This window comes from Buceros rhinoceros, unplaced genomic scaffold (genome assembly GCF_000710305.1).
Source record: "Buceros rhinoceros silvestris isolate BGI_N320 unplaced genomic scaffold, ASM71030v1 scaffold13749, whole genome shotgun sequence".
Lineage (NCBI taxonomy): Eukaryota > Metazoa > Chordata > Aves > Bucerotiformes > Bucerotidae > Buceros > Buceros rhinoceros.
The window spans coordinates 42,209-60,533 of NW_010433388.1; the positions used below are offsets into that span (position 1 = coordinate 42,209).

An 18,325-nucleotide genomic window follows, 5' to 3' on the forward strand; every position below is an offset into this window, starting at 1 on the left:
GAAGTGCAGCTAATCAGAATTTTGTGGTTTACTCTTGAGGTCCCAACTTTTTAAAATTGGAAACTATTTTAACTTGCCGACTCAGGATCAATGCAGTCTGTCCTCCTGTGTGGTGACAAAGTGAGGAGAGGTTGAGGGAACCATCTCCACATTACCTCTCCATCCCAGGCCTCCATAAGCCAAAACAGCCCAGGCTGGATTTATGGAAATCTGAGTGGTTCTCTAAAGTCTGCACCCACCCCTGTGGCTGCTGACAGATCTGAGATTTTCTTCCTTGATGCTGGCCGCTCTCCTGGTTATCTGCACCCTGAGAAGAGTGCTTTATGTCCTCACATAGCTTTCCCCGCCATTTCATGGGAAGAAGTGATATCTTTGGCTTCTTCACTGCTGTGGTTACCTGTGTTGTGGCCTTTGGGATATTCTGAGGAATGAGGAGGATATCTCACATTTGTGCTTGTCAGTACCTCTCGCTTTGTGAAGTTCTCAAATGGAAGTGAATGGCGGTTCTCTAAAGTTCAAGCACATTGACCTTTGCTAAGTTGTCAATGGAGTTCAGTCAGGGAGTGAGTGACCTAGTCTTTGCTTTAAGCCTAGCCCTGAGGGGTGGTTATTAGAAACTGGCATGCCAGAGCTTTTCTAACCAGTAAAACAGCCCTCATGGTTACTGATTGTTTACTGTCACTAATGATAGGTAGGAGCTTTGTCCAGAACAAAGCCATCACAAGAGTCTCTTTTAAGGGCTCGATTTTTGCAGCTTTCTATATTTACCTGTGCTTTTGACAATTACATGACAGAAGCTGCTGCCATGGACCTTGAGCCAGTGGTGGAGGCTGAAGAAGCCATGGAGCTGGAGCAGAGTGAACGGGAAGAAGAGGTGGTTGAGGAAAAGAAAGGGAAGAATCTCCCTGAGGAACTGGCAGAACCTCACCAAGCAGCTGAGACATCTGAAGATGCTGAGCAAGTGACAAAAACTGTTTCTTTCTTACCCCGAAATAAAGAGGAGCTGGAGTGTCTGATCAAACACATTCAAGATACAGTTACAGTCAACATTTTGCCGAAATTGCACAGGTGTATTGTTGCAAAGGTGAGGAGTTGCCATTGGAAAGGTGTTTTGCAGGCCTTTGCTGTTACTATAAAGGTTGGGGTGCTACTTCAGAGCCAGAGGAAATGTAGCATATGAAAGAAAAAAAGGCTGAACTGGAGAGAGACCTTGTGAAAGCACAAAAGAGGCTTCATCCCCTTTGTGTCTTGGAGGTTACTGACAGACCCTCTGGCCAGCGTAGGTGTGGTGTCTACTTCTCTGTTGAGAACTGGCTTGAACCACACAACTTAAATGATTCACTTCGTGCAGCCTGTTGAAAAGTTCTCAGCCACTTACTAGCATCCAGCTTAGTTTCTGTATTGAAAAATGCAGGGATTCATCTCAGCTGTCCTTTAGCTGTTTGGCTTTTTTCCTGTAGTCAGTAGAGGATGGCGACTTGCCTTGTTGGCCTCTACTAGGGTTTGTTGGGAAAAGCAGGATTTGTTTATGTGTAAGAGAAGTACATTTTGTCTTGCTCTCTTAAAAAGGTTAAAAGAGATGAAGAACATAAGCTTGTGAAATCCAGCGTTGTGAATGATGACGAGGTAGTTCGTGTTCCATTAGCTTTTGCAATGGTCAGGATGATGCAGTGTCTTCCCCAAGAAGTGATGGAAGCCAACCTACCAAGGTAAATCCCATCAGAGCTCCTTAAATGCTGTTCATTGTGCTGAGACAGTCCTTAAATACTATTTTTGGAAACTCGTTTTCCTAGTGACATTCTTTTCTATCAGTATTTGACTTCTGTAAAGCTTTAAATTTGACAGAAACTTGGTAAATCCTTAAATGAGAGCAGAGCTGTGGAGCAAGGTGCAGAGGTAAAGGTGACAGAGCTGGGGAAATAACTATGTACAGAAAGAAAGGACAGTTGATAAAATGTCTTGAAGAACAACAGGTCTGTTTATGACTACAAAGCCTTTCTGTGAGGCTGGCTTTGAATGTAGCTTTGGTTGTGAAACAGCCCTGAAAAGCTGTTTCCTTAGCTAGCTGTGCAGTTAGTTTGCTCCGCTTGGGGAGCTGTCCCCTGCTGTTCTCTGTTCTCTAAGCTGTCTATCTCTGTTTCCAGCATCCTGCTGCAAGTCTGCACGTTTCTGAGGAACAGATTTCAGGAAATCCGGGACGTCGCCCGTAACACCCTCACTAAAATCATGGAAGTGTTGGGACCGCAGTACCTTCTGTACATCTTGAAAGAGATGCAGTCTGCTCTTGTCCATGGGTACCAGGTAATGCTGAAATTCTCCTTCTGCTCTCTCTAGGTTTTTTAATGAGTTAGGAGGAGAACCAAAGGGAAGCTGCTACTGAAATTTGTTCTGTGCTGGTAGAAAAGCTTGGTATAATATAACTAAATACTATTGCTGGTGCCTACATCAGTCTTTTTGCCAAGTGTCAAATGAGGTCTGTACCCCAAGAACTTAGACTCTGAGCGCAGGAGGAGAGGATCTCCATTTTCCCAGTAAAGAACTGAGGTATGGAGGTGAAGGATGAGTTTCTGGTTCCAGGAAGATTAGTGGAAATCTTTCCAGAAAGGTCATTAGGGTTAAACATCATCTGAAGTGAGTTGCCACAGAGACTGCACAGACAGCATGTGGTGATACTAGTTTGTCTTGCTTCCTAGATCCAGAGCCAAGACTCTGACTTTTAATTCGTCTTTCCGTGGTGGTTGGATTAAGAGTAATTTCCTATGTGAATTACCACAGTGGAATAGTGTGAGCTTCTAGCAGTTATAAAAGTGAAAGTGCCAATTAGTACAGCCTAAAATTATCAGTAAGAGCACTGTAAGAGGATATTCCAGCCCTCCTGCCCATGTGTGGAGGGACAGGGGTCCTCTTTCTGCTGCCAGTCATGGATTCTTATCCTCCCAGTGACTTCCCCACCCCCCCCACCATGAGAGCTCAAATGCAGTGTGTGAGTTGTGATGTCTCTGCTATGGGAGTTTCCCTGTCCGGTATTATTAAAGAGGTCTATGCAGGGCTTTGGATACATGATCTGTTCTCTTTTTCTAGCTCCATGTGCTGACTTTTACTGTGAACCTGTTGCTGAAGGGCCTTGCTACCAGGCTCAGTGCTGGTGATTTGGACCCTTGCTTAGATATCCTCATTGAGGTAAACACTATTCAAGATCGAAGGAGGGGGCATCATGAAGTGCCTGGGACAGGTTGTGGGAAGAGGCGGTTTTGTGTAGATTTTCTCAGACTTGATGGCAGACGGGGCTGATTGTGTCTATACTGCAAAGGCAGGCGACTGTTTTATACTGAGATGTTACCCGACCCCTTGCAGAGTAGCAGAGTGTCTCTGAGATAGTACCCTGAGCCCTGCACCCTGAGAGGGAATGGGTTCTAGGTTAAAATGCCTAACTGTATTTCCCTGTACTCTAAATGGCTGAGCAAGTCAACAGTCTTGGTGAACTGAACAAGTCCACAGTCAGTGCAGTCTGTGGAGCCCAGGAGCTCAGCTGGCCACCCAAATGGAGTATGTTTGGGTATCTTGGTCCCACTCCTGTGTGGGGTGTCACAACACCACAGAGGGGTGGGAGAACAGCATCCTCATCTGGTGTGCTCAAACTGAAGAGTTTTATGTTGACAAAGGAAAGGTGGACATAATTTCTGGGGAAACCTGGGGAATTGTTTTTTCTCTGAGTGGGGAAAAGAAGTGTTGTTCTGTTGCTATTGGAGAAATCTGGCCTTGCTTTTCTGCTCCTCTCATTCACTTCTCGTACCTGATTTTCAAAGATTTTCAACCAAGAGTTGTTTGGGAATTTAGCTGAAGAGAAGGAAGTGAAGGGAATTGTCTCCAAGGTCATGGAAGCACGCAAGAACAAGAGTTACGATTCCTATGAAATTCTTGGAAAGTTCATAGGAAAGGGCCAGGTGACAAAACTTATCCTACCACTGAAAGAGGTAAGAGAAGTCAGCAGAGTCATTCTTAACTCTTAGTGTTCTCAATTCTGTATGGTCTAAAAGAAACTCTGGAGCCTCTGGTTGGCTACTGTGAAATTGCCTATATATAATTCTGCTTTTAGAAAGCAGTATGCACCCAAACTTACAAAACGAGGCTTTACTTTGATAACCAGGGCAGGAAATGGTGTTTTGGGAAGCTTTCAACCCCTGCTAGAAAGAAAACTAGAATCCCACTTTGAGTTCTCCATGCCCTTTCCCCCTGCCAGCTCTTGTTTCCTCTGGAGCTCTAAGTCCTATAAGGCTGCTCCGTGGTTTTATTTCTTGTGCATGAACAAAGTGTCACCAAAATGTATTCAGGGTGTATCCATGTACAGTAATTGCATTTTCAAACATGCAGTTTTTTGAGTGTGAGTAGTGTGCAAGCTCACACAGAAATAAAGCCCTGGTTTGCTCATGAGCTCTGGAGTGTCTTGGTGGCAATAGGTGAGCTGGCTGAAGGCTGAAAAGAGGCTGGAGAGAAAGGAAAGGATGTTGGGGCAGAGCTGAGGGAAATGGGATGTTGTTTGTGTAGAGAGCTGGGAACTTATGGCAGCATATGACGAGGGAGGAATTGCTCTGTGATTTCTGATAGCAACTCATGGCCCTCATGTTGCCCTCCTGATTCTCATGGTTGTGTCTTTGCAGATTCTGGAGAGCACCACAAGCTTGAAGATAGTCCGAAAGGTGCACGAGGCACTGCGTCACATCATGGCAGGGCTCATCTTCAATTCAGACATGAACGCAGAGTCCCTCCTTCTCCTTAGTCATGGTCTCATCAGTGAAAACTTGCCTCTGCTCACCGAGAAGGCCAAGTGAGTTCCAGGATGTTGTCCAGATGGTCTGTTATCAGTTGAGAGGTTTGCTTGCAGAAATGCAGCTTTCAAAATCAGCCAATCAAATCTATGGGAATTTCCTTGCTTTCATTTGCCTTTTGTTTTCGGTGTAAGTAAATTACTTGGACAGTCAAACGGCAAGGAGAAAGCTTGGAAACGGGAGCGAGGACTTGCTCAACTCCTAGGAGTCTACTCTCGCAAGTGCTCAGGGCCTTTCAGCAAGGCTTTTTCACCATCTTGTAAGGTGGTATATGCATTGGAGTGTTTGGATGAATGGCAAGGAGCAGTGTTAAGCGAGCTACAAGAAATGTTTGGAGTATAAGAGATGTTTGGAGTCCCAGACATTTTCATGGGGTCAGGAACAAGAGAAACTGTGGGCTGTCACTTTACCACTTCGGTGCTAGTGCAGAAGTCAGGGCGAATGGTCAGATTCCCTCTCTTGTCTGGTGGTGTCACTGCTCAGAGGTGGGTTTGGGTTTCTTGCATTTCCTGTTGCACACAGGTCAGCCTGGTATAGGATCTGACAGCTGTCACGTACTTCTTGGGGCAGTTTTTATAAGCCATCAGAAATTGAAGTAAGTATCAGTAAATGAAGTGCAGTGGGCAGTGGCAAGAGGTATGTTTGCTTGAAGGAACTACCGACGTTGGTCTGTCCACCGAGTAGAAAAACGTGGAGACGTTATGCAAATCAGTGTGCGTTTGTTACCTCCATAATAGCGGTGTTGTTCTCTATTCTGAGACTCATGTCATGCTGCTCTCAAGTTACATTTATTTCATTGTGTTATGGCTGTGACCTGCTTTTGCTTGCTGTGTGGGTAGCAGCTGAGCGCAGTCTAGCAAGCTTGTTGTGGAGAGGGTTGAAATCTGAATATTCTCCTTTCCCATACACTGCTTTTCAGAAAAAAAGTTGCTCCTCCTCCAGATCCTCGGCTGCAACCAGAGAGCTGCCTGCTGCTCCAACCCACTCCCATGAGAGGAGGGCAGAAAGCACGTGTCAGCAGCAGGACTAACACATATATCTTGGTTGATTCAGGACTTCGGGTAAGGAACTCCTCAGATACAAAGCCTTGCAATCAACATTTTTCTTGAGAGTAATCAAAGGAAGGTATTCTGCATATATCGTGTTAACACAGCCACTAGCCTTAACTTTATTTTGCATGTGGTAACTCCAATGGTGCCTTTTGGAGAGCCTTAAAAAGTACTCAGCCTGATACAGATATTTGAGAGGGATACGATATGAATTCTACCATAACCTTTAACCATGTTGGACCTTACTTGACTTACGTGAGTCCCAGCCTGACTTTCAGATGAATATTCTGTGTTTTCTACGCCAGCTGCTGCACATGAGCCTGAAGAGATCCAGAGTAAATTCTTCTGAGGAGCAGGTTTTGGAAATGTTAGACCCTTTTGTTCAGCTGCTTATAGACTGCCTGAAATCTATGGATGTCAAGGTACAGTTCTCAGCCAGAGTCTGTCTGTTCTGTCTGTTCTACTAGGAAGGGTCCTGCTCACAAGTGTCACCTTGCAGCTGATCTGCAAGAGAAGAAAAGGTCATCCGGTTTTCAAACCTGATTTCAGAGATGTGCAGATTAAGTTATTTGAGGACACGTTATCCCGAAGGGGAGGAAGGATTGTGGCTGGTGGAAGACCGAATGGTCTGTCTCTAGCTGGAGGACTGAATGTTCTGCTCCTAGTGCTGCAGTTTCAAGTTACGAGCAAGTTCTCCTGGAGCATGTTCATATACGGACTCCACAGACTTCATAGGCTGTGAGGAGGTTCATGAGGTCCCATGGCTGCTGGGAGCTGCAGTGTCACAACTGTGGTTTCTTTTCATCCAGTTCTAATGTCTATATTCCCAGTGCCATAGCCAGCCTTCTTCTGGGGCAGCTTTGGGTTTGAGTGAGCTTAGGAGGGAATCTGTTAAACCTTGAGTTTCCTGGGAATGGAAGGCTTGTTGCATATGCTATCAGATGCCTGGAGCAGGGCTTTCAGGTGACCTCGGTTTTCGGCAGAGCAGCTTCTATGCCTCGAAGGCACATCTGCACCAGGAGTTCCTGCCATCTGCTGAATCAGCAGTGTGTTAGTGTCTTCACCTAGTATAATCAAAGGTAGAGAATGAGGGAGAGACAGATGGTGGTCTTAAAACTGAAAAACCCTTTGTATTACATGTGAATAGTTTGAAAGAGGTTGATTTTGTGAACTAATTGTCTTTTACCACAATTGCAGATAGCCTGACCACGTCTGTGTCAGAGGAAAGTGTTCTGTCAGTATCATTGCACCCATGTGCTGTCCTTTGACTCTTTCTTACAGGTGATAACTGGTGCTCTGCAGTCCTTGGTATGGATTTTAAAGTTCCCTTTGCCTTCTGTCAATACAAATCTGGAGCAACTGATCAAGCAGCTTTTCCTCTTGCTGAAAGAATTTGCCAAGACGGGAATAGCCAAAGGCCAGAATTTCCATCTGGTTGTGAGCTGTTTCAAAGTAAGTCGCAACAAGCTCTGGTCTTTTCTACTTTAGGATTAACTTTGTGGTATGAGACTCTTCCATCTGCAGATCCCTCCTGCAGCTGTTCCTAGAGAGGCAGTCTGGAGGGAAATGCAGCCTTGCTGATTCTTTCCCAAGTGCAAAATTAAAGAAATCGCCTCCACAGCTTAGATCTGAAGCAGTGTTTTTACAGAAGCAAATTTGCCTTCTCTCTTCCTTAGGACTGTGTCTTGTTACCACCTGTGCTTTGAAGAGGCATCAGTTTTGTACTTGAAGAGCTCACTTTTAACATGATTCATTAGAGTAAACCCTAGCAGCTGAAGTGAGACAAGAGGACAGGACAGTTAATAGTAGTAATAACTGCACTTACAGAATACAGTCTAAATGTGTTACTGAATTAATTACAGCTTCATGATCATAAGGGAAAGTTAGAGTAACTCATGCTGAATGCCAGCGCCAGGAGAATTTTTCTCTCCTCCTGGCTGTGTTCCTACATTGTGGCTCATGTCTGTGAGCATCCCCACTCAGGTCAAGGGCTCGTCTGAATCTGTGTGTTTGCTTGCATTCAATTTTTGTCTCTAAAAGCAAAATGTGCTGCGAACAGCGTAAGCTGCGTGTTTCAGAGCAGCAGTCTGTCTTTTCAAACCTAAGTGGCATAAATGGAGTGAGGCTTTGCTGTGGCCTTACGTATTTTATGGCACTACATATGTATTGACAATGTGCAATTTGATGTTGTAGTGTGTAACAATACTTGTGAAGAACGTGAAGAGTCAGATAACAAGCAAACAACTCCAAGTGTTGCTCGGCTTTGCTGAAGAAGACATTTACGATTCATCACGCCAAGCCACTGCCTTTGGCCTTCTCAAGGTATTTCTGTGCAGCAGGCGTACAGGTCCTGTGAGCCACTGGAGCGGCAGTGATTCTGCCTTCTGGTGAAAGGCTTTACCATCTCGTGTCAGGAGCAGGCTCCAGAATGCTGCTGTTAAGGCTCTCTGTTATGGGAGGTGGGAAAGCAGCAAAGCTTTCCTGTTTGACCGGTGGTCGCTCTCTAAGATTGCTTAGGAGGCTGTCTTATGCACATGCATGTCAGGATGTATTTGGATCTGAGGGTGTTTTTGCTAAAGAATCAACATCCCTAATCATTAGACCAGATATTCTGTGTTGTCCAAAATAAACAGATATGGATTTGTAAGCCACCCTTTGTTCTTTCTTTTTTTTTTCTTATTTTTAAAGTTGCTCCAGCTATGTTTGAAATCAGTGTTAGTGTACCGCCTGAGACCAGTGTAGTCCTGTGTTATGGTACTGCATCTCACACTGTGCAAGCAAACTGACATGAGTCCCACTGTGCTTCTACATTTTTAGGCTATTTTATCCAGGAAGCTGATTGTCCCGGAAATTGATGATGTGCTGCAGAAAGTTGCCCAGTTGGCCATCACGGGTCAGAGCGAGCCAGTGCGAGTCCAGTGCAGGCAGGTTGGTAGAATGGAAAGTCTTCATGTCAGGGACTGGGATACAGGTGCAGCAGGAACCATGCATAACCAAACAGTGCATTTCCATAGTCACAGGATGAATTTTGAAAAATACAGAATCTTCCTTAACAGAAGCCTGCACAAATCACAGGGATGTTTCTCATAAACTTACTGTTCCATCACAAAATTTTCTTTATAACCTTTTTACAAGCTTTCCTGAGTGTTTCTCATAACTGTTCTCTGGTGTTTTTTCCTTCCAGATTTACTTAAAATATATTCTGGACTACCCCCTTGGTGACAAGCTGAAACCCAATTTGGATTTCATACTCGCACAACTGGAGTGAGTTTATATTCTCAACATGTCTGTCAGAACAGAACCTTGTTGCTTAAATATGACTTTAGTGGCCACCTTGTGCACCAAAGGGCTGTTTGTAAGGAGCAGAGAGTACGGCTGAAGCTTTGATTTTCCTGCCTCTGAAATATTTTCCTTTTTCTGAGAAAGGCTGTTTGATAAAGCAAGCCCGTTTTCTCTTCCCTATTTCATAGCTGATTTTGTTGTTCTTTATCTCTTTGTAAGCAGAGATTCTGTTGTTTGCTTAGTGGTTAACCAGCTCCACTGTTTGTGAACCGAATGAACTGGAAAATCCAGAAAGATTAAGGGAAAATGCATTTCTATGACTGCCTTTCCACGGCAGTGGCCTCTACTGCAGCTGTAGGCACAGTTGAGGTCAACTGCATCAATTTGGCAGGAGTGGTGTGCCTGAAACCACCTTCTGAGCATGTCCCTCCTTTGGTCAAGGTGACAGTAGTTTACCATGTTCCCCAGCACCATAGCACAAATGCGTCTGTGCTGACTCAAGTAGGCTCAGCCCTTTTGTCTGTTTGTCTCTCTGTGCCTGTTCTCTGGGAGATGGAGCCAGAATTGGACTAAGGACCTTTAAAGGTCCCTTCCAACCCAAACCATTCTATGATTCTCTTCTAAGTATCAGGCCAGGTCTGGTAACTGTGGCAGAAAGATCACTTTCAGTGTGTGATGCTGGCATCGGCCAGTCTTGTAAATTGTTAGCAACTTTCTAGAGTATTAACCCAGTCCTAACCGTTAATCATTTCCCTCACAGGTATGAGTACGAAACCGGAAGGGAATCTGCACTGGAGATGATTGCGTACCTCCTTGACACGTTCCCACAGGTAACGAGCACCCCTTGGTGTTTAAAGCATCAAACAGTTACTATGACTTGTGGTAACAGCATTTTCAGAGCAGTTTATTTTGGAAGCACTTGGTAGTTTCTGTTATTTCTTACCACGAGCAGAATGTTCACTTATCTCCAAAGAACCTGGCTTTGCTCCAAAAGAGAAATGACATGCTGGAAACTGCAGTATTTCTTTATCTAATGTGCTCAGTCTGCAAGTAAAATAAAGCTCTGTCAGCTGGAGTTTGAATAAATTAGATGGTGATTTATGCCAGGAAGAAACACAACCAGTTTAGGAAACGGTGTGTGAATAGAAAGTAAAATCTAGAGTTTTCTCATTGTGGGGGTTTTTCAGATTTCATGAGAGATACTGGAGACTGAACTGGTATGTGATGTACCCTACCGGTTTTGTTGGCTTGACTGCAGAGGAAAGGCTTCTCAGTGAGGTGGATCAAATGTAAGCTGAAAAATAACCATGCATCTATGCGGGATAACATACACAAAACGCTAAGCTGCCTTGAAGCTCTGTGGCTGGAGCTTGGCTGAGCATTCAGGAGACTGAGGGCAGTGAAGCGAGAATTTGGGAGGACAAGAAATTCTGCGCAGTAAGCTGTGCTTTACCACCACCTGATTAGATTTAGTATCTCAATGTGGTTTCTGGCAACTCTGCAAAGCAGCAAAGAGCTGCTATCTCTGAGAAGAGCCTTAAGGCTGATTGCTGCAGTGCTGAGGGACTTAAAGGCTATTTCAGTGAGAGCTGGGAATGAAAATGCCCTTTGAAGTTTGACGTTCACATTGCTGTCCCAGGAACACGTTAGCAAGTCAAGGTTAGAGCAGGGCCGGGGCAGCCAAACGTGCACTGTGTGCTCCAACAAGTGGATCATCCTGTCCTTTCAGTTCACCTGTCTTGATGTGGACCCCGCTCAGGACTGACGTTGTTCCTGTATGCAGTGCAACAAATACTCCTCTTTTCACCTTTAAATGCCAGAAGCTCTTGGGGATCTGCGGTAGACTAATGGTTCGTTCTTTCTAGGATCTCCTCCACAAATACTGCAGACTGTTTTTTCTCTCTCTTTGTATGATGATGATAAATGACGACTCTACCAAATGCAAAAAGATGGCAGCTTTGACGTGTAAATCTCTCCTCAGTAAGATAAACAACGAGAAACAAGACCTGATGTTTTCGCTGGTCACAGAGTGGTTTCACAGCAAGAAGGTATTCTTTGGTCTTCTCATTGAACAAGTCTGAACTCTGTTTGTGAGCTGAGTAAGATTAAGGCAGCTGAGAGGTTGCTAGTTCAAGGTCTGGTGGATTGGAGCATTCAGTTGTACCTGATTTGGTAGTTTTAGAAAAGAGGTATGGGCAAGTCTCATCTTAGAATAAAAGCTCTTTAAAGCTGTGCTCAGTGCCACAACTTCTGCTAGTAAGAAGAGCAAGAAATGGCATAGCTTCATAAAGTTGCACAAATGTAGGGAACTGCTGATGCTGTAGGTCAGCCTCCAGACTTTCCAACTGCACCGGACTGCTTTCTAACAGTTCCTCTTTTGGATCAGGTATTTCACTAGGTGTAGCCTCTCTTCAGCTTAAAGGTTTAAGCAAATTCTCTAAAGCTCTTTTGATATCAGTAACTGGATTTTTACGCTGTCTTTGGCTCGGACTTGCTCCATTCTGTTGCCACAGCTGGAAGCTGGCAAACCTGGGTTTACAGATCTCCCATTTTGATCTGGGTGCCTGGATGTTACTGAGTTATTTTGTTGAATTATTCTCAAATGAGACTCCGGTTCTGTCCCTCTACAGTAGTGTTCTTCAACACTTCATCCTTTTCACCTCTGATACGTTCAGTTCTGGTTTATAGCTGTGAGCCATCTGTTGTGTTGTGAGAAGTCAGAGTGTGAGGTAGCCCCCAGACCTTTGCAGCTGGGAACTGGGATGGAAAAGGCCTTTCAGCGTTCAGTTTTAGGGTGTATATCTAGGGGTAACTTGTGCTGCCAGGCACTTTTGTCCCTAGCTGGCAGCATCTCCTTTTTCAATAGTGCTCTGAAAACCAGGTTCTTTTAAGACGCTGTTGCTACAGGCAGAAGTAGGAGTTGCTACTGTGAGAGCTGCAGGGTTTGATTATCAAGAAGTAACAAGGTGTGTTACTCTTTCTGTTGGCAGAGCTCACACAGGAGGTTGGCTGCCCAGGCGTGTGGTTTGTTCGTTGAAGTGGAGGGAGTAATGTTTGAACGGCGGCTCGAAGCTGTCCTCACCTTGATTGAAAAAGAAATCAACCCAATTAAATTTGAAAACGTAAGTAATTTTTCCCATGTTTGAGGTTTGGAGAAAGAGAATTCAGAAAATGGAAAAAGGGAAGAAACCTGCGAGAGCTGTAACTGTTGAATCTACTGCTTCGGACTGAGGAAAGACATGAAACGTATTTGTTTGGAGGAGACCTCACTGACCTAGAACCATATTTTTTTACCAGTAAGCCCAAATTTGATGTCACATGTCACAGCACAAGAGGCAAAGGAGCTTTGCAAACCCACCTGGCCTGAGCCTGCAGCCATGCTGTGTAACCAGCAGACACATTGCTCCTCACCCCAGCCTCTGTCAAGACCTCTGTAGGTGGAAGGGGATCTTTTGGTTTGTACCTGTATGACCTGGTGGGTTGACAAAATGTAGCAGTACATATTCGAGGTAGCATTCCCTGCTACTAGTCTTTGCTGCAGTGGCAGGAGAGAGCGGTTTTGTGGTTTTTGTCTGAAGTTGTAAAAACCACCATCAGAAAAAATGGCAGGGTGCACAGGTAGCACTGGGACGGGTTAGAATATATTTAGCTGGAAAAAAAGCCTAGCAATCACACTGACAACATCTGTTTAACTGGGAAACATGTCTACTAGCTGCAGAGATTTGTGTAAGTGTGGAAGGTCAGGAGTGCATCACTTGTGCCTGTCTGCTTTGTTTAGTGTTATTCTACAGCTTTAACTTTCAAAGGAGTTCCCTTCCTGAACTTCAGAGCATGGTTTCAGTTTATGGAAGATCTTTTTAGTGCACATGATTTATGCAGAATAACACGGCTGCCTCAGATTCTGCTTGGCATGTGATAATCCCAAAGGGATGCCAGTTGCTGCGTCTGGAAAGTGGCCATGTATATTACCGATGTGCAAAGGCAACATGCTGAGCAAGAGAGAAGAACCTCCCGGCAACAGATGAAAATAAAATTCCTGCAGGGAGGAGAAATTCAATGTAGTCACCCCCTGTGCTGTGACATGTAGGTAAAGTGCTGACTAGTTACATCAAGCCAGCTAGTGATGGCAGGCAGGGTGCGGACCTGAAGGAGGTTTGGTAAAACACAGTGCACACAGTGTTGTCATAACAACATGGGGCTTCCCAGGTGACACAGGCAAATCTGCACTCAGCTTGGCTCTGATGATGAGAATCAAATGTGCACAAATAGGTGTATAGTCATAGATGATATGCAGTGTCTGCAGTTCCTTTTATTTAGAAACCTAACGGTTTGTATAGGACCATTTGTATAAAAACCAAGAGGAATGATTCTAATAACGATCTCCTGCGGAGGTTCTGTCTCCAGATGTAATGCTTTAGTGAAGCTGCTTCTCTTCTGTTTATTCTGGGAATTGGTTAGTCTTCTGTTTCTTTACAAGACTGATCTGAAATTTCTCTAGTAAGGTAAATAACCACTTTCTTGGGGTTCTCATAATCATCTTTCTTGACTTGCTGATGTTATTAGATAACTGAAGAGGAGGAGGAGAAGGCTGCGGATAGGCTGCTATTCAGCTTTCTTGTGCTGGTGACAAAGCTAATCACAGAGTGCAACCTGATTCAGTTAACCAAGAACAAGGATGTTGTGAGCAGTATCTGGGGTAAGTATCAAGAATTATTATGACTGCGTTACAAGGAAGATGCTCTGTGTGTCCTGTGTTTTTTCACACCCTAGTAAAAACAACTGAACTTTGTGCAAGGTTTGCATGCTGCAAAATGCTAATGTGGGAGTTACTGGGCAGTGAAAGAGACAGCGTGGAAAAGATTACATGGTTGATGAAAACAAGACGCCCTCTGTCTCAATTGCTGGGAAATATTTTCTATTTTCCCAAGAGGAAATACTTGCAAACTCTTGCATGTTCGACCATAATTACATCATCTTGGATGAAAACGTGCAGTTCTCCTGGGAAGATGAGATGAGATGAGCTCATACATACCAGCCAGCAAGCGATGACACATAGTAATAGTGCTGTAAATACTGCGTGTCTGCTAGGATGTTAAGGCCTGGAGGTTATTTGATTCAGGCAGTTTCCCTAGGAGTGAGATTGTGCAATGTCAGCCTGGCTTATTGGCATTTTGGTGCCTTGCTTTTAACTGCTTCATTTGCAGCAATCAGGCCTGCATCTGAGCTCTTCAAAGATTTCAGCCTGCCAGGTGCCTTTGGAGAGACAAGGCATAACCCTTGCAAATCCTTTGTTGCTTGGACAGAGGTGAGACAAGAGGGGAAACTCCATCTCTTCTCTGAAGCGTCCTCAGCCTGCATCCAGAGGTTCTGTCTGATAATCTGCAGCAGGGCCAGCCCACCCAATTCTTACAGCAGCCAGTCTCCAGACATCATGGGCAGATGGGCTGTGGCCCTGAGTCCCTGAGGGGACCACAGTTGCTGCAGAAATGTGACTTGTTAGCCAGGATCAGAGCGAGTGTCTTTTTGTGCCACGCCCACTTTTCCTGCCCAGTTGCCATCACTTTCCAGCAATGGCCATGCCTTTGCATTTTTGGAGGTACTGTGAGTGCATTCAAAAACGTCTGGTCACTGTGGGGGCATTTGGCTACCTGTAGCTTTTTGCTGCTCTTTGCTTTGGCTGGATGGAGTTGCTAGGAAGTCTTTGATTATGTTCTGAGCAGATCAACACGGGTTGTTTCCTTCAGTGTTTTATTGTAGCATGTGCTGTGGTGATTCTTGGAGGGACTTGGTTTTTGTTTTGGCTCTCACTGGACCAGCTCTTGTGCTGAAAGAGGTTTTCTTCCCCCCCAGGTCATGTCCAGTCTCACCTGTGGTATCCTCACAGCTGGGTCTGGCTGACAGCTACTGAGATCTTTGGCTTGCTGTTTGCATCTTACAAACCAGAAGATCTTGTCAGCAAGTGGAGGGAAAGAAAGGCAGGGAACAGGAAAAAGACGTCAGCAGAGCTGTCTGCATCCACAGTCTTCCTGACTGCTGAACTGGACAAAAAGGTACTGTCTGTACTACTCCTTCCCTTTTAGGGCCAGGCATAGTGGGGTATCTAATCCCAGTTTGTGCCCTGGCTTTCGTGGGGTTTAGTTAGTCATGGGCACTAGGGCCATTTTAGCCGGAGATCTTATGTGTGACTTAGGCTTACGACAGCTCAGTAGCATTTTGGCCCTAGTTGGTGTGATAGCGTGGTGCCACTCTTTACGCTGCCCGTGCCCATTCCATCTAGAACGTAAAAATAGTATTATAGTTTGGCATGCACGTTTCTCTTTTACTTGCTTGTCTGATGATAATCCTGATAATTTGAAGTATTTGAGGAGGTGTGTCTGCTCCTGGGAGTGGGCTTCTCTGGGGTCTTATTCTCAGCAGCACAAAGAATTCCCTTTAGGCTGCAAGATGCAGGCAGAAATTGTGCTGAGCCAATCCCTTGGCCTCCCCCGGGAACCGCTTTTGGTGATTGCAAAACACCGATTTAAGTTAATGCTACCGGCTCCCTTTCATGAAGGAATTTCCTTCTTTTTCCTCTCCCCAGATGAAGGAACTCGTGTTTGCATTCTGCCATCAGCTGCAGTCCAAGTTCCTGGACATGTCTCTGGGAGAGCAGGTAAGAGTGGGGGAGGGTCTGGGCTGCAGGAGGGTGCAGAGCAGGCCCTCGCCTGTGAGGGAGTGTTACATCCTAGTCAGGACAGCAGTGCTGCTGGCTGGTGGTGGCTCAGGGCAAATACACAGTGCAGGGCTAGCTGCTCTGTGCTGAGCGCTTCTGTGCAGGTGCCTGTCTTGGAGGGGCCCAGAAAAGTCCCCCTTGTGGTGTCAGCCTGCTGGAAGGACTGAGGGGTGGCAGGGACAGAAAGGGGAGGCAGCATGCAGGGCAGGACTGGGGTCCTTTCTGTCAGGGAGAGTCTGGCACTGCAGCCCGGACCGGAGCAGGTTGGGCAACCACATCCTGGAGCCAGAATCCAGATTTCTGGTGCTGGCTCTCTGCAGCTGCCCTGGAGCTCTGGCTGTTTGCTGGAAGCATTCAGTCTCTCTTGATGCTGTTGCTTGACAGTCTGACTCCACTGTGAACCTGGTGGATTTCCTTGTGGAATGAAAGGGGCTGCTGGAGGCCAGAGCAGCCCTTAGGCAGTGCTGGAGCCCAAAGAGCAAGATAGCTCATGGGGAAGGACTCTCCCAAACTCCAGGAGGATATTGAGGTGGCCTTCCTGTTTGAAGCAGTATGCAGGGGGGGAACCCATTACAGCCTCCTGGGTTGGCCAGCTTCTCTTTCAGATCTAGCCTGGGCTCTTACGTGCCCTGGGCACTGCTGGTGCTGATGCTGGGGGAACACAGAGTGACTGACTACTCTGTTTCTACACCAGGTTATAAAGAATTTGCTTTTTGTGGCAAAAGTCGTTTACTTGCTAGCCCCTGCCTTAGAAGAAGGTAAAGAGGCTGAAGCAGAACTCAGCTGTGAAGTGGACAAGCAGGATGCCTCAGAAGATGAGGAAGAGAAAGACATTTCTGCTCAAGGAGAGGGACAAAAAGAGGACACAGAGGAGAAAGGTCAGCCAGCCACATTGCTGTGGTTAATGAAGAGGCTCTCTCTCATGGCAAAGCGAGAAGCAGCATATTCCCCCAAGGTCCCTTTAAAGGTAAGAACAACATTAGACCAACTGCTTTTGATGGGGTAGGCACTTCCACAGAAGAGTGTTGCTTTGGCTCTTTGCTTCCAGAGGACCAGCTGCAGAGGGTGCTGGGAGCTGGTGCTAAAGCGAGGATTAGGAGGTGCCAAAGAAACAATAAGCATTTCAGTTCAGGATTCTCAGGAAAGGCTTGTGCCAGTCTGCATCTCCTTGCTGTTGCTTCCTGCCCTTGTGCAGGGTGGTGAAAGGGTGGTAAGCCCAAAGGCACCAAGCTGAAGGGGTCAGAGCACTGTCCTTGAAAGCCCCAGAGTTGCTAGGGTTATGCAGGCAGGGGAATGGCAGTGCTGAGTTACTTGCTAGAAGGGGAGGGTGTGTGTCAGGAAAAGCACTGTGGTTCCCAGTGGTGCAGAGTTAGAGAGGCTGAGCTGTCGTGTCTGCAGCTGCCTCCGTACAGGACAGCGAGAACAAGCCTGTTCAAAGTGTTAACAGCTGCCAGTGCAGTGAAGTCACAGCTCGCGTGTTTACAGATCCCTTGGGCTTGTGTCTTATCTCAAGGCCACAGTTGTCTGCAGACAGACCTTGCAACAGCAGTGAGTCCTGACTCGGGTGTTGTGCCTTGAACAGAGATGCACAGCCCTCTTGCAGCAGTTGTTAGGCAGTTTCCTTTCAGCCTTCCTTACTTCATGTCCCACACACTCATTTTCAGAGAAGCTGCATCTTTAAGTTCCTGGGAGCAATTTCAGTGGATCTGGGGAAAGACAGGATCAAGCCGTACCTTCCAACAATTCTCGCCCCTCTGTACAGGGAGCTGAACAGCACCTATGCAGAGCAAGGTAAGTGATTTCCCTCCCAAAGACTAGCAAAGAGGAAGGTGTGTCAGAGCCCTACCTGGGCACAAACACTGCCGTCATTCCTAGTGTCCGCTGAGGCACAGATGCCATAAGCAGTGAATTTCACCTACTTGCAGTCTAACCAAAATACCAGGAGAGGAGGAGACTTTGACAGCTAGAACAAGAAATCTACAGGCTGACAAAGAAAAAACACTGAAGTTGGAAAGGCTTCTACATGTAAGCGGGGAAAGCTTGAGCACGGGATGTAGTGGAAATAGTACTTGGGGTGGCAGGACTCATGGGAGTCCATGCTGAGGTGAGGGAGTGTGGGCCTTAAGGAAGGCGGAACAAGGCTGGTGCTAAATGTCACTCCTTTTTGAATTGCCATGTTAGGTCTGCTCAAGGCTTAGGGGCATGAAGATCCGTGCGCTGTGGTCAAAAGTGTGTTTAACACAGAACAGGGTGTGTTTTATGGCAGCTTGTGTTACTGCAGAGCAAGGGACTCTACAAGTTGGAATTGGCGGTTTGGTGGGGCTTGGTTGTTTGATGTTTTCCCCAAGCTCTCCCTTTTGAAACAGACACAGTGGCCTTCAGTGTGTGCCACGTGCACAGTGACGGAAGGGCAGAAACCTCTGTAGGCAGGGGAGGAGAGCTGTCTGCAGCAGGAA

General features: G+C 46.0%; 1 protein-coding gene across 1 annotated transcript in view; it reads left to right on the forward strand.

Moving 5' to 3' along the window:
* Window positions 1-18,325, forward strand: part of UTP20 (UTP20, small subunit (SSU) processome component, homolog (yeast)) — a gene marked incomplete at its 5' end in the record, with an annotated part of 62,325 nt that overhangs the window by 41,705 nt on the left and 2,295 nt on the right. The window contains 20 exons of the mRNA XM_010144091.1: window positions 795-1,084; window positions 1,570-1,709; window positions 2,145-2,301; window positions 3,082-3,180; window positions 3,807-3,974; window positions 4,659-4,825; window positions 5,746-5,887; window positions 6,181-6,297; window positions 7,157-7,327; window positions 8,069-8,197; window positions 8,693-8,803; window positions 9,060-9,139; window positions 9,918-9,987; window positions 11,023-11,205; window positions 12,148-12,279; window positions 13,721-13,853; window positions 15,008-15,207; window positions 15,738-15,809; window positions 16,564-16,836; window positions 17,534-17,660. Of these exons, the coding sequence (XP_010142393.1) occupies window positions 795-1,084; window positions 1,570-1,709; window positions 2,145-2,301; window positions 3,082-3,180; window positions 3,807-3,974; window positions 4,659-4,825; window positions 5,746-5,887; window positions 6,181-6,297; window positions 7,157-7,327; window positions 8,069-8,197; window positions 8,693-8,803; window positions 9,060-9,139; window positions 9,918-9,987; window positions 11,023-11,205; window positions 12,148-12,279; window positions 13,721-13,853; window positions 15,008-15,207; window positions 15,738-15,809; window positions 16,564-16,836; window positions 17,534-17,660 (2,961 nt within the window). The remainder of the gene's footprint in view (window positions 1-794; window positions 1,085-1,569; window positions 1,710-2,144; window positions 2,302-3,081; window positions 3,181-3,806; window positions 3,975-4,658; window positions 4,826-5,745; window positions 5,888-6,180; window positions 6,298-7,156; window positions 7,328-8,068; window positions 8,198-8,692; window positions 8,804-9,059; window positions 9,140-9,917; window positions 9,988-11,022; window positions 11,206-12,147; window positions 12,280-13,720; window positions 13,854-15,007; window positions 15,208-15,737; window positions 15,810-16,563; window positions 16,837-17,533; window positions 17,661-18,325) is intronic.